Source organism: Panthera tigris, chromosome C1 (assembly GCF_018350195.1).
Source record: "Panthera tigris isolate Pti1 chromosome C1, P.tigris_Pti1_mat1.1, whole genome shotgun sequence".
NCBI classification, from domain to species: domain Eukaryota; kingdom Metazoa; phylum Chordata; class Mammalia; order Carnivora; family Felidae; genus Panthera; species Panthera tigris.
In genome coordinates, this window is record NC_056667.1 from 33,757,490 (window position 1) to 33,780,942 (window position 23,453).

Here is a 23,453-nt window from a genome sequence, read left to right on the forward strand (position 1 = left end):
ACATGTACACACACAGCCTCGGTGGTTTTCTCTGTCACTTTTAATGGAGACATAAGCGAGGGAGCAGCCTCCACAGGCTGTATTCCCAGGCCCCCCACCCACCCTGACCTTTGGCCAAGAAGCTTCTGCTTCAGCGTGGGTAGAGGAGGGATCCTGGGTCCACAGTGACAGATTATTGCTGACCTCTTCGGTGTGAGGAAAAAGGCCACAAGACCCTGGTTGAGGGCCAGTCCTGAGTGCTCCTCTCCCAAGTTTAAGGCAGGGAGGGGGAAATAAGTATCCAGCCCTTTCAAGCCCCCAGCTCCAGAGTGGCAGAGGGCAATGAGGCCACATCCTTGGAGCTGGCCAGGAGAAGTGGGTGAGGAACGGAAGCTGTGGTCCCTGTGTACCAGCTGTGGGGAGGGGAGGACCTGTCCCCTGCTCAGTCCTGACCACATAAGCCCTGGTCACAGGTATAGGTGGGAAGAAAAATGTCAGATGCTGCCCAAGGCACAGTCCTGAGGCACTTAGGTGGGCGCCTAGGTAGGCCATGTTTCTCAGTTGGCCTTGACTTTGGCAGTACCTGGAGCTCCATTTTGCTGAAGTACACGGGGGAGCCGTTTGCCTTTGGTGTAGGAGTGATACCAGAAGTTGGAGAACAGCACGAAGAAGATGGTACCGTACATCCAGATGAGGTGGATGATGACCGGATACTGGTAGTTACAGCTAGGCATGAAGTAGTATTGGGAGATGTGCAGGGAGACCAGGACGAACTGGATCTAGAATGGAGGAAGGCAAGGGTCAGAGGGAACAGTGAGAGGTGGCAGAGAAAGACTGAATGTGGAGTGTGGAGGGATGGGGTCAAAGGTAAGGCAAGTTGGATAAAGGTAGGATCCAGACCAGAAGGTTGGGACAGTTATGGGCCAGGCCCCTCACCAGCTGGATGGCTGTCATGTGCTTTTTCCACCACAGGTAAGGCTGAGCCACAGGGCCAAGGGCAGACAACCCATAGTACAGGTACATGACGACATGCACAGAGGAGTTGATCATGGCGTGGAAAGAGCCCATTCCTCCTGTGAGGGTACAATGAACGAGGTCAGAAGAATTGAGCTGCTGGTCCTCAATGCCCGCCCTTCTTCCCCCGGTGGCCTTCACCACTCACCTGGGGCAATTTTTACCCCCCACCACCAGCTCCAAGGAAGCACTGAGTGGTGGAAGACATGTAGAAAGGTCACCTGTCCGTCTTTTTTCCGGAGGATAAAGATCACCTGAGAAGAGTGGGGAAAGGAAAGGGGTTTCTGAGCCAGGGCCTCTCCTTTCTCCCTACAGGTTCTCACCTCTCCTATAACCACTCACCGTGTCCATCAGTTCGATGAACTTGGAGAAGAGGAAGAGCCAGGCCACTCGAACCATCTGCAAGAAGTCAGGCAGCCTTAGGACACCCATGCTACTCCAAAAACTTCCCTAAATTGGGCCAGGAGCCCAAGTCACACCCAAACTCCTATCCCCAGGTTGCTTATAACCTAGCCACCCCACACTACGCCTGTCCCTACTTACCCTTAGTGCCTCCGGGCTGTTGGAATAGTCCACAGGATCGCAGCGCCAGGTGTAAGTACTCAGCCAGCCAGACATCAAGAACTAGGAAGGGGTGTGGATTAGACCACCAGAGTTCCACCCTGCCCAATCCCTCTTGCTATCTAGCTGAAGAAATGGATTTCGGCCTCTCTGGAAAGGAGATGCCATGCTCTGGCCACAAGGCCTGCCCCTTATCCTGCCAGCAGGAATTAAAACCTAGACATGCCAGGGGCCCACCTCATAGACAATGTAGAGGGAGAGCGCCACCAGGGAGAAGTTGTAGACAATCATGAAGCCCCGGAGCTGGAAGGGCTTCCGATTGGCCATGATGCGAGGCCCAAGTGAGAGAACGAAGTACACGTAGGTCAGGAGGATGGAGGTCATTAGCAGGGGGGACCCCATCAGAGGGTAGCCCTGGACCCGAGGATCTGTAGAATAAGGGTCAAGGAGTCAGAAAGGGTCACGGGGTCCCAAAGGGTGCCCACCAGGTGTACAGACATGGGGCCAGGTCACAAAGGGTCAACGGGTTCACAGGGACTCTCCATTAGGAGACAGCCCTAGATCCAGGGATCCCAGGACAGGAGAAAAGAAGGGTAGACGGCATCTTACCTGCATACTTCATCATCTCCTGGTACAAGTTCACAACTGCCTCCATCCTGGCTAAGGATTCTGGGGAGGTATGGAGGGTGGGTGTCAGGGCTGACCGTGCCCCCATCCCACCCTTGACCCACAGACAGGAAGCAGACCAGATGAGACAACTCCCGACACCTCCCTGCATAAAGGACAGAAGACTGACAGGAAGGAATTGCTGGGGATTGGGGGTAGGAAGCCGTCTGGCCAGGGCACCGCTTCCCCGCACATCCCGCCTGCCTGCTGGGAAGGACAGATCCCGCCCTCCGCTCCACACCTCACTAGCCTCCCCTCACTCTCTGCTCCTCCAGAGATTCTCACCCCCAGACCTCTCCTCCCCTCTTTCACTGCAGGGGAACTCTCCAAGTCCGGTCTCTTTCCGGAGAGTCTTACCTCTCCTCTCCGGAATGACCGCTTCTCCCTTCCCCACCAGTCTCCCACCTCTTCAGCTCTGGTTCTGTCTTCTCCCCAGGGATCCTCCCCTTCAACCGCTCCGGTCCACCTTCGGGATGCTGGTCTCTCGGGACGCCGGTTCCCTCCTGCCCCTTCCTCCTCTCCTCTGCCCTCCCGGGCTCTCACCTCCAGCGTCTCTCGCAACTCCTGGCTCTCCTCCTCTCCGGCACCCCTTCCAGCCCTTCCACTCCGGAGCCTTTGAGACTGAGGAGCCTTTGAGACTCCAGCCCCGGCTCCACCTGTCTGACTAGATCTGGCAGAGCCCCGCCCTCCGCCCGCCCCCGCTGCACTGCGCATGAGGTGGAGGGTGGGGCCAGGCCACAGGTCAGGGCCCGGAGGAGCAGGACCCACCAGGATTGAGAAAGCCAAGTAAAGCATGGGGCTCACCACCTACCCACCCACCCACCTTGGACAGCCAGATGACCTAAAGCTCTAGCTTAGTTTTGAGTCAGAAACCTCACGGGACTTCAGCCCAGGGCTCACCTTGGCCCCAAGAGAACTGCTGAAAACCCACACCCAGCATCTTCTCCTAAACTAGCCAGAAAGTCTCAGTTTGTCCTGCTTCAGAATGGGTGCAATCACCCTTCTCTCCCTGGGAGGGGCAGGGAAGCCAGTGGCATGTGAGGAGGTGGGTGAGTGGGGGAGGTCTCAGGAATCTTCCCCTCCTTTAGGGAGGGTCCTAATGAGCTAGGCCCTCTCCCCCTCAGAGCCTGAAGGAATGTCGGGGGAGGGCGCACTGGGACACAAAAGCTCTGGCCGGTCCCCAGGAGAGCCTGGGATGCCGGGGCGGTCCCTGAGGGACGAGCCTTGCCCTAAAACGGCCAGGGCAGCAGATGCTCTGCGAGCTGCCTGCCCGCCAGTCTGCCAGGTTCCCTCCGTCCAGACAACAACGTGAAAAATACAACGAGTGAAAAATACACCTTCTGACACATCCACTGAGGCTGCACCCGTGCCCCTCCCACACTCACGGGGCACACATCTCACAGATGCTCCCCCAGCCTCCGTGACGACCCCCAGCTGCACCCACCACTGTCAGGCCCCAAGTCCTCCTGTATGCACAGAGCACCTCTAGCATGGCTCTCCCCACCACCACCATCGACAGACTGACCACCGCCCCCCCCGCCCCCCCCCCGCGCACATATGTACACACGGAGCCCTCACACCTCCTGCTGGTGACAACCACCCTCCTCTGACACACCACCCAAACAAGCCTCCACGGACTTTGACATGCAGTTCCTGATACTCAGACCTGCTCCTCACTCCATTCACGCTGGCAACACACCCAGAACACTCTTCGTTGGTCCTGCATCACCATGTGCAAACGGCCCACACGCAGGTTTACGGGTTTACTCACACGTACGCGAGTCACAGATAAATGTGGTCACAGACATAAACTCGAACACTCCACTTTGAGGTGAATGAACATAAAACCACCCACACCGCACGCAGACACACACCTGCCTTGGGTCATGCATGCAGGTCTCTTTTCATGGATGACCTTCGTCATTCATTCATTCCCAACCAGATTTTGTTGGTCCGCTGCCTCTCCTGTGGTAGGGCCTACCTGGCATAGGCCTGCACTCAGACACACAGTTCCTCCCTGACCCATGTGAGTTTGCCAGCTGGTTATCTCTCCCGCTCTCTCTCAGCCACCACTCAAGTTCACCTCCCACAAACACTCATGCGCCCTGAAGGTCAGGAGTGGCTCTAGGCTCCGGAGAGGACCTCTCCCCAAGCTTGAGAAGCACTGGGTGTGTCTCCGGTAGGGGAACTCGGTTGGGTGCTTCCTTCCTTTAAGATGGATGGAAGGGAAAAGGAGACAGGCAAAGGAAGGGGGAGGGGAAGGGAGAAGAGAGGAGCAGGGAGCCAAGGAGAGGGAGGGTAAGAGGCACCGGGGGACGAGACCCAGAGGTGGTGGAAGAAGGCCTAGGTTTGAGCAAACGGGAGCCGGGATCGGAGGGAGCCTGCCGGCCAGGGCCGGCCCCAGAGAGCTGGGACCTCCCACCCACGGTCCGGGAACAGCCTCGCCCACAGGCTGGGCAGGGCAGGGCAGGGCAGGGCCAGCTAGGCAGGGTGCCCGGGCACGTGGGCAGCCCGCCCGTGGAAGGTCCAGACTCACCAGTGGGGGGCCAGGCGGGCAGGAGTGGAGGGCTTGGAAGGAGCAGGGCCAGAGAGAAGTCCCCAGGGCCAGCCTGCCTGCCACTTCCTCATCTGCTGGGCCGACTTTCTGTCACCAGAGGGGGACAGGGCGGGCCGGGCGGGGGGCGCCTGCTGATTGGCCCCGACTGGGCTCGGCCCGAGGGGCGGGCGCAGGGGCGGGCCGCCAGATTCCGGGGCAGGAAGCACGCCCAGCCCGGACTCCCCACCCCTTCCCTCGGCATCTGGCCGCTCGCCTCCATCAGGTCGCCCTGGGCCGGCCCTGGCCCGCCAGAGGTGCACCTTGCTTCTTCCCGACCCTCAGTCTTATTCTGGGCCCTCTGGTGACTGTCCACCCACGTGACCAACACATCCTCTGTTTGTGGCAGGCCCACCCAGCTTAGGACCCTGAGGAAAGTTCCAGGACTAAGCAGACCTCTCCCCCTGAGCTTTCACTCCAGAGGGTGATGGGAGGGTTGGACCGAGGCAGTGTGTGTTCTATGGGCTGACCTGGGGTGGCAGGGAGGTCTCAGCCAGAGGGAGCAGCTGTGTAAGGAAGCCTTCCCTGGGAGCCCATAAACTTGGATGAACCCTAGCATTAGGGACTGCTAGGAGGATTTGGCTGTGGGAGAATACAAATGACCCGAGGTGGGAACAGTGAATCACTAGCTAAACTGGCCTTGAGGGTAGTGAAAAAGGGGGGGGGGGGGGAGGGGGGCAAAAGGAAGTGAAGCCAGCTGTGGCTGAAAGGCCCTAGGGCCTGAAGGCCAACCAGGGCACTTTGGTTCTATTCTGGAAGTAGAGGAGAAACAGCGAAGCTTTCTGAGGAGGCTGCAATGAGGCTTGTATTATCAAATATTTATTGATATTTGTCTCACACTTACCGTGTGTGAGACTGTGGCAAATACCAGGGACACATCAATGAACCAGGCAGATGCTGTCCCTGCATGGGGTTTGGGTTTGCCTCTAGCTGAGTCATTTCACTCTGGCAGCCAGGGTGATGAGGCTATTGAGGCAGCCCAGGTGAGAGAAAACAGCCTGACGTAAGAAGGTTTGGAAACTGATGGGATAGGAGAGGCAGACACTGGAGATGTCCCAAGACAGGTGCACTCTCTATATATACTTAGCTGTCCATCCGCCTTCCTGCACTCTCCCCTCCTAGCTCCACACACTAACCTACTAGACTGAACTGGGATAAGGGCTAAGTTTTAGCAAAATGAAACCTGTATCTCTGGCAGCTCCTGGAGCAGTCCTTTGCATATAGTGACCCAATAACTGCTTGTCAGATTGGATGGTGTAGATGTGGACAGAAAGGGAATTCGGAAGAAACAATGGTTTGGAAGAAACAGTAGTGCGTAAATGGTGGAATGTATCTGTGCGAAAGTTTAGTCTTAGAGGTAAGAGGTCAGAGCCAAAGAACAGCTATGATCCGGCCCATTAGTAACTACCCTGGAAAGGAAATAGCAGAAGGACTCAAAAGGCTCAAATTTCTTAGTGTTGTTACACTAAGGCCTCCCTGATCTGGCCCCGTCTCCCACTCTACCTGTGTCCTGTGCATATCCTGTGCTTTACCTTCCCCAAGGATGTCAACATCTGTCACACACGCCCACTGCTCCAGGCCTGGCCCCTGGCTCAATACAAGGTATAAACAGCTCTCCCAAGGTAGTAAATCACTCCACCCCTCACTGAAAGCCTAATGTGTTCCAGGTATATTTTAGTGGCTTTGGGGTCACACCTGACTCCACAGGCCCAAGTTTAAACCTTCCAGGGAGTACATGCGTAACCTTCTGCGAGTTGCCGAACCTCTATGAAATGGGAGCCACAGTGCCTACCTTGCTATGGCGAAGATTAAAGGAGTGAGGTCACGTTAAGCGCTTGGCACTGTTTCTGTTCTCACTGGTTCATAGATAGGGTGGAGAGCAACTAGCACATCAAGAATACACCAATATAGGGGCACCTGAGTGGCTCAGGTGGTTAAGCGTCCAACTCTTGATCCTGGCTCAGGTTATTATCTCACAGTTCGTAAGTTTGAGCCCCGTGTGAGGCTCATGCTTGGGATTCTGTCTCTCCTTCTCCTTATCCCTCACCTGCTTGTGCTCTCCCTCTCTCTCAAAATAAATAAATAAACTTAGAAGGAGAAAAGAAGAAGAAGAGGAAGGAGGAGGAGGAGGAGGGGAGCCTGGGTAGCTTAGTCAGTTAAGTGTCAGACTTTGGCTCAGGTCATGATCTCACGGTTTGTGAGTTTGAGCCCCACATTGGGCTCTCTGCTGTCAGCATGGAGCCCACTTCAGATCCTCTGTCCCCCTCTCTCTCTCTGCACCTCCCCTGCTCACACTCTCTCAAAAATAAAATAACAAAAGCATTAAAAATGAATACACCAATATTAATAACCAATATGTCAATATTGTATGCATATTCATGAGCATTTGTGTAACCAGTATTTCCTACATGCATACCGTGTGCACACACCATTCTGAGAGCACTACTGGAGGGGCTTTGGATTCGGCGTCCATCTAGAGGCGAATTAGAAACAAACGAAGCAGATTATCAGGGATGATGTAACAGTCCCAGAGGTCAAACATAGTAGAGACAGTTGTAGAGACTACAACTACCATTTATTCACCCGTGGTACATGTCCACAGCAAGCCCCCAGTCAATGTTGACAGATTAAGTGAATGAACACGCACCAAGGCTCACTTCGCTCAGTTCCTGTCCTGGTCCTGGGAGAAAGCATCTTCCAATATCTGAGAGAGGTCATCTAGCCCCAAGTCCTACCAAATGGCATCTGCATGGCCCTGGGTTTCCTGCAAAACATTCGCGGTCTAGAGGAGAAGACAGATGTCTGAGTAACCAATTATAGTGGCATGTGGTGAGTGTTCCCACAGAGATAAACCCAGAGAGTTATGAGAGCATGAGGAGGGGCACCTCACCCCAGGGTGGGGGTGAGTTCTTGAAGGCTTCACAGAAATGGCACCAAAGCTGAGCCTTAAAGGACACGTTCTAAAGCAAGGAAATGCATTGCCGGCAGAGAGAAGCAAGTGTGTGAAGGCATAGAAGCAGGAGATGTGGTGGGTTTGGGGAGCTCTAATAGTCTGATGTGGCTCAAGCTCAGAGGACATAGAGGTATGGGCAGGAATTGGTTTATAAAAAGCCCTGTATGCCAGGGTAAGAAGTTTGGATTTGTGTTATTCAGCCCTGGCTGCACACTGTCTATCACCTGGGGAGCTTTTAAAATATCAACGTCTGGCTCTCACCTTCTAATGGCTGTTTTTAATGGGAAGCGGCTTGAGCACGTTTACGTGCTATATGGAGAAAGATCCAGCATCCACATGGAGAGATTAGCCTTTGGCTAAGGGGAACACCTCACAGATGGCCACGTCAGGGGACTCTCAGGGGACTGGGAGAGAAGGAGGCTGTTTGGGGCCTGCAGAGAAGCTGGGTGGAAGGTTACCAGCATGAGGGGCAGGCTGATGAACTGGAGAAACTGAAGGGGTCCCGGAACTCAGTCTTGATAAGGATGAAGGCCAGGTGGTGAGGAGGGGGTGTGGGGGGAAGAATGCCCAGTAGAGCTGTCTAACAACTCCCCCTCCTTCATGCGGCCTTCCTAATTGGAAGTAAGGTGACTTCCCCCAGGGTCCCACACGACCTGACTCACTCCTCACTCACTGCTCTCTCAGGGGCCCTTCTCCATCCTCATTCCCCAGAAAACCACTGATGTACTTTCTGCAAGGGTTCAATCTGAAACCACCCTCCGTGTGGATGCTAACAACTCAGTTCCCTTGATTATCTGAGGCTTTACATGTTCCAACAGAAAAATGCAAAGGAAGCGGGTCAAAGAAGCAGGAACAACAATGAGGAACAAATGGGAAAAGGCGTGCCTGTGCGCGCACGCGTATGTGGGGTGGGGGGGCGAGCAGGTGGAGCAGTGGGTGGGGGGACAGAGCATGGAGACACAGGGAGTCGTGGGTTAAAGACAATAGGAGTTGAGGGTCGGGGCGCCTGGGTGGCTCAGTCAGTTAAGCGTCCGACTTCAGCTCAGGTCATGATCCTGTGGTCCGTGGGTTCGAGCCCCGTGTCAGGCTCTGTGCTGACAGCTCAGAGCCTGGAGCCTGTTTCAGATTCTGTGTCTCCCTCTTTCTCTGACCCTCCCTTGTTCATGCTCTTTCTCTGTCTCAAAAATAAATAAATGTTAAAAAAAAATTTTTTTTTTAAAAATAGGAGCTGAGGGTCTATAGGCTAACAGACACCAGGACCCTCCCCTGTTCATGCTTTCTCTGTCTCAAAAATAAATAAATGTTTTAAAAAAAAATTTTTTTTTTTTAAATAGGAGCTGAGGGTCTATAGGCTAACAGACACCAGGAGTGGCAGGTGGAGACGGAAGCAGTCTCCTGGGGGCTGGGACAGACTTCCCTTCACTGTCCTGTAAAGGACAAAGGGCACTTTCTACACCCTCACCACACAGAGGAGTTGGGGGGAGGGCTGAGTCCGTGAGGACAGGGGAGTAAAGAAAGGGTGAAGGGTTTGTCAGTTAATCATTCTGCATATCCCTGGGCCTTCACCAGCTAGTTAGTGTCCTCCGCCTATGGCTGAAGGAACCAGGGCTGGAAAGACATCCAGCTGGCAGAAGGGAGAGGATGCGTGCAAGCGCTCATCACAACTGTCAGTGGGTAGCCAATGCCTACATGCTGTGGGCAGCATTCAGGGTTCACAGAACAGAACTAAAGACACTCAGGTAGGGGGAGAGGACTGTGATAGAACCTGCAGAAAAGGCTCTGGAGGGAGAAAAGGGGAGACTCTTTCCTCCAGGGGAAGTCATCAGGATGGAGGAAAGACAGGTAGCCAGATCTGGAAGATGTGTGAGCAAGGCCGAACGGCGAAGAGAGAAAATGTAGCTTATTTTCAATACCTTCTCCGGCAAGAATGGGGCCAGCTGCTTTCCATATGCTCTTATGGTTCAGTCCCGTAAGGTAACTACTGTTATCACTGCTTTGTGGATGAAAAGAACAGAATCAGAAAGGGTGATGGAGTTTTCTCAAGGCCACGTGGTAAGTAAGGGAGAAGCAACACAGGTGCTCCAGGCTGAGGAAAAGGTGTGGACAAAGGGATGGAAGTAGGAACACGCAGGACAGGTGTAGAGAATCGCTGCACCTGATGCTGCTTGGCCAAAGGATATGCTGCTGAATAAGAGGCCTTCATATGCAAGAAGGTTAAGAAGTAGGCCGGCCCCAAACCATGAAGTGGTCTGAATGAAAGTAGGAGGAGTTTTGTTTGTACTGGGGTGTCCCCAAGGATTTTTAAGAAAGGGGTTGGTAGGATCCCCATTGTTCTTTACAAAGACAAACCTGGAGACGGTAAGATATATAACATCAGGGGGAAAGGAAAGGAAGGAGGGCCAGCTGGGAGACCAGCCCCGATGCACAGGTGTGACACGCCCAGGGCTGTATCTAAAGTAAGGGGAGTGAGCAGGGAGAGAAGACAGAGCAGAGAGAAACCCAGAATTGACAGTAAGATGGTTGTGCGGGATCACTCAGGTGGAGCAGGGTGAGGAATTGAATACCTTTGGGGACACGTGGATTGTGAGGGAGGGTTGCACACTGCACAATCTTAAATACAGTTCTGTAAGTTTAGAAGAACAGGTGGGGCTCGAGGCAAAAAAAGAAAAAAAACATCCAAAGATTCTCTGAAATCACACAAAGTGGACTGTGGGAGCTCAGACACTTCCCCCACCCCCTTGTTTTCATTTCCTTTAGGGAATCCCTGCCCCACTCCATTGGCCTGGGAATCATGGTTCTTCCCACTTCCCCCAATCCAAGCTCCTCATGGCACAGAATCCCAGCAAGAATAATCAGAGTTCCTGGGTGAGATGAGCCCCTACTGTTGTCAAGTGGAAAAACACAGAGACAGAGAGCCTCGGACATCGGACATCCATCGGACATCGGACCCTTGAGCCCACCTACAGCCAGTCACCTTTCAACTTCCATTCCACATAACCCAAACACAATGGGGGCCCCCTTCCTTTGTTTTTGGTTAGGCTAGTTTAATTTTAATGTGCTGTAACCAAAGCACTCTAACAGGCCATGATGCAATAAAAATGAAATTCCTCAGGAGAGAGTAAGGGAAGAGAATAGGAGTTTGCATTTGAATGCTGACTCTATACCCAAATGGCCTTTTATGCCCTTCTAAGAAGTTTGGACCTTACCCTGTAGAAAAGCAAGAGCTACTTAAAGTTCTAACTTTAATTTTCAATATGTTCAGTTGCAGGTACGTTTTTGAGGTCTGTGCTATAATCCCATCTTACAGAGGTGGAAACTGAGGTTCTTGGAAGTGAAGTAACTTGCCTAAGGTCACACAACAGATGTGTCCAGGTCAGGAGGTGGTAGGCGACAGGAGTAGGGGACACTGGAAGGATGAGTTATTCACTAGATGAACAAGGGGGCCTGGAGCAGGAAAAAGAGAGGGCAGACAGTCCAAGGAGAGGGTAGGGCATGTGCAAGCTGTGGAGGTGTGAGACAGCACCTGACTCCCAGGTCAAGGCCTGGCTGAAGCACTTCCAGCGTAACGGCAAGAACAGTGGAGTTGCCGTGACAAAACAAGGCCCGTGGAACTGGTGGGAGTGTGAAGAGAAGCAAGCAGGAGCTCAGGACTGCGATTCCCCGGGGGTGGGGGAAGACAACAGCAGCCCAGGAAGACCTGAGCACACACCTAGTAAGCGTGGACAAATGAGGAGGGAACTCATCACACCTGCACAGAGACATCTAGGAGAGGAGTAGGGCCCCCGGTAGGGTCAGAATGTAGGCAGACTGTGGACTGAGTCTTCAGCTGGTTTATTCAGTTTAGAAGGGAGGACACAGAACATTTCAGGTGAGGGAGCTTGTCATTTGGTCTCAAATCAAAATCAAAGTATACAGTGGGAGAGTATAGGTGTCAAATAAGGGGGAGAAAGAAAATTCACTAAAGTAAATTCAAAAATGACTTATCACACCAGGTAAACCAATGTAAAAATGTTCCAGGGACTGCTCTGCATGAGCTGAGACACGGTGGGAGATCAGATGTGCACAGAGGATCTCTTAGGAGGCGGAGCTCCTGATGGCAGGCATGGTGTGAGCACACACAAGGTGCAGAGGAGGGAGAAGTTATGTCCTCACAAAGGGACTCATGAATCACTGGTTTAAGCAGCAATTCTGGACATTAGAGTTCTAGACACTACCCTGAGGATAGTGGATATTTATTGAGCTTCTATTGTCAGGCACCATTCTGAGCACTTTGTACGTATTCATCTATTTAAACTTCACAGCAACTCTACAATATAGCCACTAATATTATCCCCAGGAATAAGGAAGTTGAGGCAGAGAGAGGTAAATTAACTTGTCCAAGTTCAAACAGCTAGTAAGTGGCACAGTTAGGATTAGAATCCAGGCAGTCTAAACCTGTTCTCTTTTTTTTAAATGTTTATTTATCTATTTTGAGAAAGAGACTGCAAGTAGGGGAGGGGCAGACAGAGGGGGAGAGAGAATCCCGAGCCGCTTCCACGCCATCGGTGCACGAGTCTGACACAGGCCCAATCCCATGAACGAGATCATGACCTGAGCCAAAATCAAGAGTGGGACACAACCAACTGAGCCACCAAGGCCCCCCTGAACCTGCTCTTTTAACCAAAATGCTACATTATACTCTCTCTCCAAAGTCAACCAAATCATCATACCACTGATAATAGCAGCGGCTACTATCAGATGCTATGATGGGTCTGATGCTATAGTGTGCCAGACACATACATCTCATGCCAAAGCTCACACAGCTAGCTATCAGGTAGAACTGGAATTCAAATGCTGACAGTTCAGTCTGCTTGAACTTGGGGGACAATAAAAAGCATAAAAGAGAAGGTAACTGACCTTACTTAGTTGGCGTGGTGCTGAGTTGTGCCCACACTGGGTTGTCAGGAGGCTTCACAGAGGAATGGGTCACTGGCTGAGTTTTGAAAGATGATTGGGTATTCATCAGACAGAATGATGGGGGCAAAGTGTTACTTGCAGAGGGATCAGTGGGAATAAAGGAATGGAGGCCAGAAAGAGTTTGTCACTTTCAGGAAATCTCCAGCAGTTTGTATGGCTTGGAAATAGGGTGGATGGCAGGACAATATGGAAAATAAGTCAGGAGAAGCAGTCAGGGGGCTAGATCACATAGAATCTTACTTGCCTTTCCAGGAAATGTGAGCTGCTTTTTCAAACCTTTCCAATGAAGTAAATGTAATGACAGAAAGAAAGAAAGAAAGAAAGAAAGAAAGAAAGAAAGAAAGAATCCTAGGAAATCTGGTAGCTTACTCTGAACCCCTTCAGAGTAGGACTTTCTTGAAGTGTATTTTCTCTTCATAATGCATACATGATAGTTTTGTGTTGTCTGTTTAAATTACTCCTGGGAAAAGGAGTGTACCAGCATGATTTGATCCTGGTACTTTGTGCCTTGGCCACACTGCCCCACCAACCTGCCAGCTATGTGGACTCCAGCTTAAGAAACACAAGGTGGGAACTATCAAAAGAATTTTCATCAGGGGCGCCTGGGTGGCTCAGTCGGTTGAGTGTCCAACTTCAGCTTAGGTCATGATCTCACAGCTCGTGAGTTCGAGCCCCACGTCAGGCTCTGGTGCTGACAGCTCGGAGCCTGGAGCCTGCTTCAGATTCTGTGTCTCCCTCTATCTCTGCCCCTAACCCACTCACATTCTGTCTCTGTCTCTCTCAAAAATAAATAAACATTAAAAAAAAATTTAAAAAAAGAATTTTCATCAAAGGGAGCAATGTGATCAGATCCACAGTTTACCCGGGAGCCAATGCAACCCGGCATATGCGTTGGAGTGGGAGACAGGGAGTCTGAAAAACTCTTTTGGGGAAAGAGGCCTAAGTTGCAGGGCGGGATGAACAGATATTGGGGAGCCAGAATGGGCAGAATTTGGTAACTGACTGGGTCATGGGGGGACCAGGGACACAGAGAATGAAGGGTTTAGGATGGCTTCCACAGACTTGGCTTAGGTCACACCCAGGAAATGGAAAAAAAAAAAAAAAAAAAAAACAGGTTCAGAGGGAAGGATGGCTGGACTTAAACGTGCAGTATCTGAGGTACCTATGGATCCTGGGGCAGAGAGCTCTGAGCTGAAAATGAAACTTAATTTGAGTTACAAACAGAAAACGTAGTGGTCACAGAGACAGCAGGCAGAAGGACAGAAGGCCAAAAGCTGCAGAGAAGGAATGGTTAGTGAGGTAGGCGCCAAGTGGGGAGAAAGATGAAAAGGTAATGGTCAGCACTGTCAAACACCATGGAGATGACCTAAGATGGGCATTGAAAATAATTCTGGATTTAGCCATGAGGTCAGCAGTGATGTCTGAAGAGGAGTTCCAGAGGAGTGGTAGAAGGAATGGGAGGGGTGGAGGAAGAGGCAGTGATTGGAGCCCTGTATATCAAGAGCCTGGCTGTGAGTCAGTGAGTAGACAGGTGAGGTCAAGGAGTAACATGGAAAAGACACAGGACACAGGGGGCCATGAAAATGGGAGCAGCCCAAAGTAGTAAAAAACAAACAAACAAAAAACACAGGTAGTGCACGTGCAGGGGTGTGGGCAAGAGAAGACCTCAGACAGGAGATTCAGGTGAGAACAAGGGAAGGTGGTAGAGCGGCAGAGGGCAGGCAGGGAGGGGAGCAGCCCAGACTCTGATCAGGTTCTGATTCAGTAGGACAGGCTATCATCCCATGGAAAATGTCATTCACTGCTTTCACTGGAAGAGTCTCTCTGGTACACAGATTTTGCCCAGGGGATAGAGAGGGATGCTGGACAGTGGGAAGGTAAATTCTGACATACATCCATGTGTCTCTGGGGTAACTTACCACCTCTTTGATGAATTTTCACTAGAGAACCAGTGCAAGCTAGAAAACAATTGAGGGAAGTGGTCTAGAGGGAGGCTGGTAATGTTAACTTGCAGGTGATGGAGAGGGAGCTTCAGGGATAGTTTGTAGGGGGTTGAAGGATTCAGGGGCTGAGCTAGGAAAATTTCAGTTTATCTTATATAACATAGGCAATGTGGAAAACAATCAAAATGTATGGGGACAGGACAGGTAGGCTTGGGAATCATGGCCAGAGACTTTAAAGCTAGGAAGGATATCTGGGATCAGCCAGGTGAGAAAACGGAGACCCAGGGAAGTCAGGTGCCTTGTCCATAATGCACTTGGGGAAGCTGCCATGTCCAAATGGTAGGTGGCACTTGAGAGCTTGTGAACTCATGTAGAGACCATTATAGAGATCCAGCTCTGCCTCAGTGACTCACAGGAGTTCAAGAACAAGAGAGAGAGAAGTTAAAGGGGAAAAGAGAGGAAGAGAAAAAGAAGGTCCTGTGGGACACATACACACATTGAAGGGATAGGCGCCATGGCCCCCATCAGATGGGCTGGAGAGGGTACCTTCTGTTTCAACTAGAAAGCCCCACGTGAAGAGCGGCAAATTCTTTCCGACTGTTCCCCCTGTGTTTGAGGCCATCAAGCCAGAGCCACATCAAGCCTCCATGGGTTGGCATGATGAACTCTCAGGAGTGATCCGAAAAGGGACCGCAGTCTCTGGCCCATTGTTAAACTTCAATAGGCTATCCTCCCAAATTTGGAACAGATGGAAGAAAATGTACATCCCTTAATCATTTCTCTGGATAGTAATCAGGATTTGACCCAGGGTGGGCGTTTGGAAGGATTCAGCCTCCGTCCTGCCCGGTGCTGGGATCAGCTCACACGGCTCCTGTGTCCACAGGGCACAGAGAATACATTGTCCCTAAGGGGGATTATTCTGTACAAGAAGCTCAGACAAAGGGAGAGGTTGTTCCCAGCTGCCTGGGGGAGGTGAGAATGGAGTGGGAAAAGGGCCCAGCCTTGCACTAGGGCATTCCTGCAGAGTTCAGCTTCATGCCTGACAGCGGCACAGGAGGTATGTAATACAGCCCTTCCAGTTCAGTCCTAAAGCCAGAATCTCTTACAGAGCTGGAAGGAGCTGTTTCACAAGAAGGTACAAGGTCAGGTAAAGTTGGCTAGGTAGGGCAGCAATAGACATCGTAAGAGAAAGAGAATAGGGTGACTGGAGCAATGAGTAAACAGGAGGATCCACAATGACAGAATGCCAGCCACAGGGCAAACCTGGAGAGGAAGCAGTCCTAGACAATGGTTGTCATGTCAGTGTGGATTAAGTAAGCTTCTGCCTTAAGCAGGGTGAACTCTGTGCTGCAGTAAGATCTCATGGTTTCACAGTTGCGTCTTTCTCCATCCTAGGCATAAACCTGGGGTACAATGACCTAATCTCGTTCTCCAAGGGCCCAAGAGGAGAAAACAGTCCCCAAGCAAAACAGAGCAGTCAGAAACAGGAACACCATCAAAGTGGGGCAAGAGAGCCATCTTTTACGAATCCTACGTCTGAACAAGTAAGCAGGTCCTGTCCTCTTCTTCAAAGGGAATTCCATATATATCCCCTCCTGAGGGAATGAGTGTGTGAGCGGAGGGAGATACCATCCGCTGAGGCGTTTACTGGGCTGTCTGAATCCTGAAGCTGGCGATGCTACGTAGGTGTGTGTACTCCAGAGGATCTGGGAGTGGGAGGGAGTTGCAAATGAGAACATGTGCTTCCAGAGTACAGAATACAGAGATGTGAGTGCCTTCGGAGTAAAGAATGTGTGCTTCAGGTCACCAGATGTAGGTGAGGTCCTGCATGTGTTCCCGTTGGGGCAGGAGGATATTTCCACTCTGGGAGGACAAGGAACCCATTTCAAATGGGATTACCTGGGACAACAAAGAAACTTCGGGTTGGTACCTCTCAATAGGAGGGAATCTTCTGGTGGAATTAAGGACAGCAGTCACCAAAAGATGATCCAGGGCTTGTGGAGAAGTACCACTTGAACTCCACTCAACATGATAGTTAGCTCTGAGACTTCCAGCAGGAAGGGAAAAGGTAAGATCAGGAACACCCCAGTGGGCTGACAGAGTAATAAAGCAGTACTGTTGAAATGGAGGAAAGGTCCGGCATTGTCTTAGAGCTGGTAACAGGACTCCCCGCGCTATTGTGTGCTACGATTAGTGCGCTTTATGGGTACCATTTCTTGTCTTGATGGAACAGGAATGGATGTGACATCAGGGACCACTTTTCCAGTACTTTGCTGCCACAGCCTGGCAGAACTCTGCCCGGCACCAAACAAATGCCAGAGTACTGGTGTGCGACAGAAGAGAACAGAAAAAAGGCAGCTGGAAGGTATGAACAGGCTCTCCTCAAACCTCTCGGGACTTTTAGATCAAAGATAATCAGAGCTAAGAAAACGTTTGAGAGAGAACAAATTAGAATTGCCTTGCATCAACTTTGAAAGTCTCTGACATATAGTCTCTGACCTCGCTATAGCTCTCTTATAAATCGCTATCGGCTAACACTGACACGATGGCCATCAATTTAAATAACTTTATTCAGGGGCACCTGGGTTGCTTAGTTGGTTAAGTGGCCGACTTCAGCTCAGGTCATGATCTCAGTTCGTGGGTTCGAGCCCCGCATTGGGCTCTGTGCTGACAGCTCAGAGCTTGGAGCCTGCTTCGGATTCTGTGTCTCCCTCTCTCTCTGCCCCTCTCCTGCTCACATTCTGTCTCTCAAATATGAATAAACGTTAAAAAAGAAAATTTTAATAATTTTATTCAGAGAAACCCTTTGGTCTTCTGCTGACTCAACACCTGCCCCTGCCTGCAAAGGAGCCCCCTTAGGCTACAGACCTGACTCACTCTGCTCTTCAGCTTTATAAAAGCAGGCGAAGGTACTGGTGGCTGTTCCCACCCACCAGCAGTCTGGCTCAGGTTTGATCACAGTTTCAGTGGACTGGAGGAAAGCCATCCTGGCTGGAGTCCAGGAATTAGGTACTATTATGAGGATAACTAACCCCTGATGAACCATGGTGTGAAGTGGAATTCCCCTCCCCCTCCAAAGTAAGAAAATCTTTCGTGTGTATGGAGTGGGGTAAAGGACAGAGGACTTTGTAACTAGCTCCCAGGGAACAGCTGAACTGGCTTCTTAGAGGAGAGGAGGAGAGCAGGCCCAAGCTTCACCAGAGCTGCAGCTGGACCGTCAGACCCAGTTCAGAAGACTTGTTGCCTGCAGGTTGGAGAGACGGCCGGGATGGAAGCTGAGCAGGGAAGCCTACAGAGCCAGTGTGCCTCTAAGGACACATAAAGGTTGTGACAGTTTCCGGGAGCACAAAATCAGCACAGGCTTTCAAACAGAACAGAGCAGTCCATGACCTTGTGTCTAGCACCTCACCACTGACACGAAGCACTATCACATCACCCTAAGTTCTGGATCGAGGATTGAGGAGGGCAGTAGGGAGATGTGGCTGTAGAAGCTATCATTTATTGGGGCGCCTCGGTGGCTCAGTCAGTTACGCATCCGACTCTCGGTTTTGGCTCAGGTCATGAGCTCACAGTTTGTGGGTTTGAGCCCCGCGTTGGGCTCCATGCTAACAGCGCGGAGCCTGCTTGGGATTCTCTCTCTCTCTGCCCCTCCCCTGCTCGCTCTTTTGTCTTTCTCTCTCTCAACATAAAAAACAAAAAAAAACAAAAAAAAACCACTATCATTTATTGAATACCCATTATTTCACACACTGTACTAAGTGTTTTACATTCATTTTCTCATTTTAATCCTCACAACAACCCTATGAGGTAGGTTATCACCATTTATAAACAAGAAAACGGGTTCAGAAAAATTAGGTCACTTGCCCAAGGTCACACAGTCAGTCAGTGGTGAAGCTGGGATTTGTCTGGTGCTGAAAGCTCACATTCTTTTTATTGTACACATCTAGTTCCGCTTTGGGCAAAAGGCAATTTCACTGCCCACCTCTGCAAAGAGCACCTGGGAGTGGGGATTGCCAGCCACACTCACCGCTGGTAGGGATGCATTGAAGCTGACTTGATGTTGGTTTTTATTCCACTTGGCATTTTTCCTGAAAGGAACACAAAGAAAGATACCTGAAGCACAGTAAGATTTTCACGATAAATCAGACAGGTGGTCTCTCAAGTTCCCTTCTGCCACCACTCTCATCTCAGAACCTCTGCAGCCCCGGGTAGCAACGATCAGAGGTGTGGTTCTTGACCAGCCCTCTCCCTGAAGGTGTCTGGGAGGGAGGGGCTCATAGGGAAGGGGTCAGAACACACCCCAGCAGTCTCCTGCTCAGCTACTCCCAGACAAAACAGCTAGACCCCATTTAATGTCACAGGTGGAAGAGTATGTTCTCTCTAATTGTAATTGTTCCTTTTCTTAGACAGCTTTGAAAGAAAATGCCTCTTCCAGCTACTCACGTCTGAATTCCCCCACACCGTTCTCGCAACTATCAACTGGAAGCAGAAAGACAAGACACAGAGAAGAGTACGTGGAGCTTGCCTATTTGTCAATCCTCAGTGCACCTAGCAGATGGTCTCCACTGAAGGTTGACCATTGCTTTCTTTAAGAAACGACCCTGACGGCACACATGATACCCAGAGTAAATGGGACAGAAAGGTATTTGAGACAGAACTCTATAATGGGGATGGGAGGTGCAGTCTCTGCTGCTCCAAGTTCTTCCTTTCTCTGGTGCCTGCTACAGAGTCGCAAATGAGATTTTTACTCCTGAAAAGTGTTTTCTGGGTCACAGTTCAAAAAGAAAAGGAGAAAATCTCCAGCTCTGAGATGGTGGGGGCCCATTCCATCCAGCTTATCCCTACTTCCCTGCTCAAGGTCATCCCCTGCCCACCTTACCTGTTTGACCTGCTTGGGCCATCTGCACCCCACTGAGCATTGGCTGCTGCTGGCTTGGAGCTCCTGCCATCTGCACTTGCTGTAATCCTGAGGCTCCTGCAAGGATTGTGCCGGCTCCTGGCTGGCCTGGCTGGCCAGGACCACTGCTACCTGAAGGTCTCCAGTTAGACAGCCCCTTCCCAAAGGCCACAGCTGCTACTAAGGCATTGGTGTCTGCAGGGTTAAAGGTCTGCTTGTTCGGCCGAAGACCTGAAGAAAAAGGTTAAGCGAGGAGCCTGAGGTTCGCCTCTGACCCTGGACTGAACGTAGCAGCAGGAAGACCAATATGGGCACCAGGGCCTGAGCAGCGTCCACACTCAATGGCAGCCCCGAGGAAGAGCCAAAAGACCCCCACAACTATCTGGGAGCTCTCCCTTCTCATTTTACCCACACCCTCCACCTGCTCTAGGGCAAGCCCTAACTACAAAAAGCTAACAGAACGGAGCATACCCTTTCCTAAGCAGTTCATTCTTACGTCCTCACCTCGCCACTACCCAAACCACCATTCCTATCCCAATGATCTATCCTCCTTTTCCTTCTTCATTTCGCCACCAGTCCCTCCATACCTCCACTCTCTGATTCCCGCTCCTCTTTGCTGATTTTCTCCAGGAGGTTTGAGCACATTTTATTCAAGCTCTGGATCTGCTTCTGTAACAAACATACATTTGTGCAGAGATCAGGCCATTGACCAGAAATGATGACGGTGAAGTTTCTTCCTTGTGCTCCTCCAGGGGCAACTTATGGGTAAACCATGCATCCCTACCAGGTGCACACGGTAAATCCTAGCTTCTCACGATGGGGTTCGGGGCGCTAGGGGGCAGCAGGGCAGGGACTCAGTCCAACCTGAGCCACATCAGCACCAATACGGGCAGCATCTGTTGTTAGTTGCTTCTCTTGCTCTTCAACCTCAGGATCAGGCTTGGTTCTCAGATGGTCAGGGACCACCTCATGGCTGAAAACAGGCACTCGTCCTTCAGTCTGCCGCTGTAACACACAGATTTTACTGATCCTCCTATGCAATTCACGAAGAGTTGATCTGGCCCGATATACAGTTCCTTCCATAGGCAAATAGTACATTTTCAGGGAAGACTACACCTGACACTTCCAATACCTAGCTTCCTAGGACACTAGTCCGCTTACTCCATGCTTCATTTCTGTCTCCTCACACAGGTTTCTACCAGACCCAGGGGCAAGTTTCCCTTCGCTACATTTTAATAAAAGATTGAAATAGACAAAATCACAACAGAACATACCTCTTGCTCAAGATAGGTCTTGGAGAAGAAAGATCTTTGCCTTGGGGACATAAGCCTCAGGGTTATTTGGTACTATTGGGGAGTGGCTCCTCAACTCTAGAGGGACAAAAAGCAAGGTCTCCAAAATGCAGCCTTTGCTTTCTACTGCCACAAACTACTCCTCATTCAGAACTTCTAAAGTAACCCAGCAACAATTATGCTCTAAGTTCTCATCTAAGAATTTAATTTCCCACACTGTACCCTTCTCCTCTTCTTACCATGAGATCCTCATCTCGGTCTGGGGACAACACCAGAGGGATGATAACCTGGTTACGGAACAGTGGTGTCTTTTCGTGCTTCAAGACCTTGTTCAAAGTATTCAACTGTCCAGAGAGCAAGGCAAAGCTGTCCAGAACAGAGGGCCTGGTGGTGATAAGGAAGCGTCAGAATGTCTCAGTCAAGTAGCCTTGAAGGGGTCCTTCAGACTAGGAACACCCAGGCTCACCCCAAAAAGACTCACTGCACTACAGCTGGACTGGGCAGGTACCAGACTGGCTCCCAGGGATTGTGGGGTTAGGAAAGAGGGACATACTTTCAGTTTCTAGCAGAGATGGAGAAATAAGGCAGTTTGTTACTTGAATGGGGTGAGATCCAGTGGCAAAATAAGAACCATGGCTATATTTATCACTAAAAACTCAGAAACTGGGTAAAATTCTCCTTTCCGGCCTGAAAATAGGATCCACACTTCCATAGTAGGTTGAACCTGAAAAGACTCAGCAGCAACTGTGGTAAGAGACCCAAGATGAACACTGCATTCTTACTATAGTGGGTGGATTACTGAGGGAGTACCTCCTCCCAGAGATGTCAAAGGGTGAGAATCAAAAGCTAAAAAGACCTTGGGTTGGGAAACTAGGCATTTCTCTACTTCCTTGCCACAGAGGCCCTAAGCCAAATTTCACTTGTTAAACGTTGGGAAACCCAGCTCTTACCAAACCAAAAGATGTTTGCAAAGTGATAAACTGTGATATCACTGGAGATACCCGGTCCACCAGGAGGCCTAGCCCCCCACCCATGGAGCCCTCCTTGGCTTACCCTGGCAACCCTTACCAGGTCAGCCGGTCATACTCGTTCTCCAACTTGTAAATGAAACTCCCCAGTGAGTTCTTCAGATCAGCCACTTGACTCAGCAGTGCATCTAATGATGCCTCAAGCTGCTTCTCCTCCCTCTGCACCAACAGGAACAGGTGGGTTACCCAGATAGGTGTATGACACATACAGAGGAAGGCTGAAGAGCCAGGATGGCAGTGTGCAACACCAGTCGAGAAACACAGGATCTCACTGGCATAGGAGAGCGTGGTTTTCTATCTTTGGTATTTGGGTTACAGACAGCATCAACCCTCAGACCTTTCAATCCATTCGCCTGACCTCAATTCCTCCTTTCTCTCATCGTCTCCTAATTCACGTCTGGCTTTTCTCTGTGTTAGATACACTCTATACTCTCTCACTGAGACATTTTCACCAGACCTAATGCCTGGGCTTTATAATCTTTTGTGAACCCCTGCAGCACGTGTACTCCAACTTCTCCTGTACTAGAACCTGCCTTGTGAGCGTGGCAGTCTTGCCAAAGACACAATCCCTGGGAAACCTACCTACACATGAAGGTTTCCCTGAATACCAGGCTTGTACCACCACCGCCCACCCCCACCCCCACCTCCCACTCTTCATTTGCCCTCAGCATTTGATGTTTTCAAGCTTCTTCTTGCTGAATTAATCGGCACCCATTTTTTTCTCAATGCCAGTATTTCTGTATCTCTTTCACAAGCTCAGTCAACTGAACAACATTTACTGACAGCGGACCAGGTGCAAGAAAGTAAGTGGCAAGTGAAAAACAAAATAAAACAAAATGCATATGCTCCTGAGCACCAGAGAAACAATTTTAAATGCTAGGGTATCCGCAAAGCGTTTTCCTCCATCTGGGGTCTCCAGTTTTACTTCATTTCTCCATCCTTAATAACTAACCGGCTCAGCCTGGGAAGAAAGATGCAAAATTGTCTTGCAAACTCGCCAACGTTCAAGACAGGGGCCTGGATCCTGGGTTCCACCCACAGCCTCAGATTATAATTAGCTTAGCTTTTGGCCACCGCCCCCCGCCCAACAATTCCTTCACCTCTCGGGCTGCTCTCCAATTCCAGATCCCCTGTTACGTCTGCATCCAACAGAGTCCATCCAACGACCTAGGCCGGGGCCTGAGCCAACACGCCTCCTTCTTGAGCCATCTTCCTTGGATCGCATTTCAACTTTGCCAGTTTACAGCCTGACCCTTTCGCGCACCCCAGCAAGTCAGCGGGGCCTCTTTCCACACGACTCGGCAGTCCGGGCCCCACCCCCACCTCTCCAGTCGGTCGCGCCCCCCATCCCGCGGTCCCTTACTCGTCAGCTGCGGGCTCTAACCCCTCCTCTCAGCCCCAACTCCTCACCCTCCCCTCGGCCAGCCCGCTATCGACCCCGCTACCCGAAACCAGCTAGCGGTCAACAGTCCCAAGCCCGCTCTCACCTGCATTGCGGCGTCAGTGTAGGCGGCAACGACTTCCCCTTCCGGTTTCCTAGTCCGAGAGCCTCGCTGAGAGGTCTTCGTCCC

The 23,453-nt window shown here is 51.0% G+C and overlaps 2 protein-coding genes across 4 annotated transcripts; both read right to left on the reverse strand.

The window, feature by feature from the left end:
- Nucleotides 1-22: 22 nt before the first annotated feature.
- On the reverse strand, nucleotides 23-18,716 carry ELOVL1 (ELOVL fatty acid elongase 1). 3 transcript variants are annotated; one of them, XM_042996855.1, is made up of 9 exons: nucleotides 7,461-7,540; nucleotides 7,230-7,286; nucleotides 2,164-2,223; nucleotides 1,792-1,982; nucleotides 1,537-1,617; nucleotides 1,336-1,392; nucleotides 1,142-1,247; nucleotides 916-1,052; nucleotides 23-758 (listed from the first exon to the last, which is right to left on the reverse strand). In XM_042996855.1, exons 2-9 carry the CDS (start codon nucleotides 7,243-7,245, stop codon nucleotides 537-539), a joined length of 870 nt encoding a protein of 289 aa, XP_042852789.1. In that variant the 5' UTR covers nucleotides 7,246-7,286; nucleotides 7,461-7,540; the 3' UTR covers nucleotides 23-536. The 3 variants fall into 3 exon arrangements, with proteins under 3 accessions (XP_042852789.1, XP_042852792.1, XP_042852790.1); XM_042996858.1 differs by lacking the exons at nucleotides 7,230-7,286; nucleotides 7,461-7,540 and adding an exon at nucleotides 18,693-18,716; XM_042996856.1 differs by lacking the exons at nucleotides 7,230-7,286; nucleotides 7,461-7,540 and adding an exon at nucleotides 4,757-4,873.
- Nucleotides 18,373-23,439, reverse strand: MED8 (mediator complex subunit 8). The gene is made up of 7 exons (XM_007077332.2): nucleotides 23,370-23,439; nucleotides 21,923-22,041; nucleotides 21,094-21,238; nucleotides 20,427-20,567; nucleotides 20,150-20,231; nucleotides 19,545-19,793; nucleotides 18,373-18,753 (listed from the first exon to the last, which is right to left on the reverse strand). The coding sequence occupies exons 1-7, from the start codon at nucleotides 23,373-23,375 to the stop codon at nucleotides 18,689-18,691; spliced, it is 807 nt and encodes a 268-aa protein (XP_007077394.1). The 5' UTR covers nucleotides 23,376-23,439; the 3' UTR covers nucleotides 18,373-18,688.
- Nucleotides 23,440-23,453: the final 14 nt, after the last annotated feature.

Bases quoted from the DNA above. Each gene is read 5' to 3' on its own strand.
- ELOVL1 (XM_042996855.1), bottom strand. The intron at 1,983-2,163 runs GTAAGATGCCGT...CTTATTCTACAG, and splicing joins GGAGATGATGAAGTATGCAG to ATCCTCGGGTCCAGGGCTAC. The intron at 1,248-1,335 runs GTGAGTGGTTAT...CACTCTTCTCAG, and splicing joins TCATCGAACTGATGGACACG to GTGATCTTTATCCTCCGGAA.
- MED8 (XM_007077332.2), bottom strand. The intron at 21,239-21,922 runs GTAAGGGTTGCC...TATCACCACCAG, and splicing joins GAGTATGACCGGCTGACCTG to GCCCTCTGTTCTGGACAGCT. The intron at 18,754-19,544 runs GTAAGGTGGGCA...TGTTCCTTTCAG, and splicing joins GGCCCAAGCAGGTCAAACAG to GAAAAATGCCAAGTGGAATA.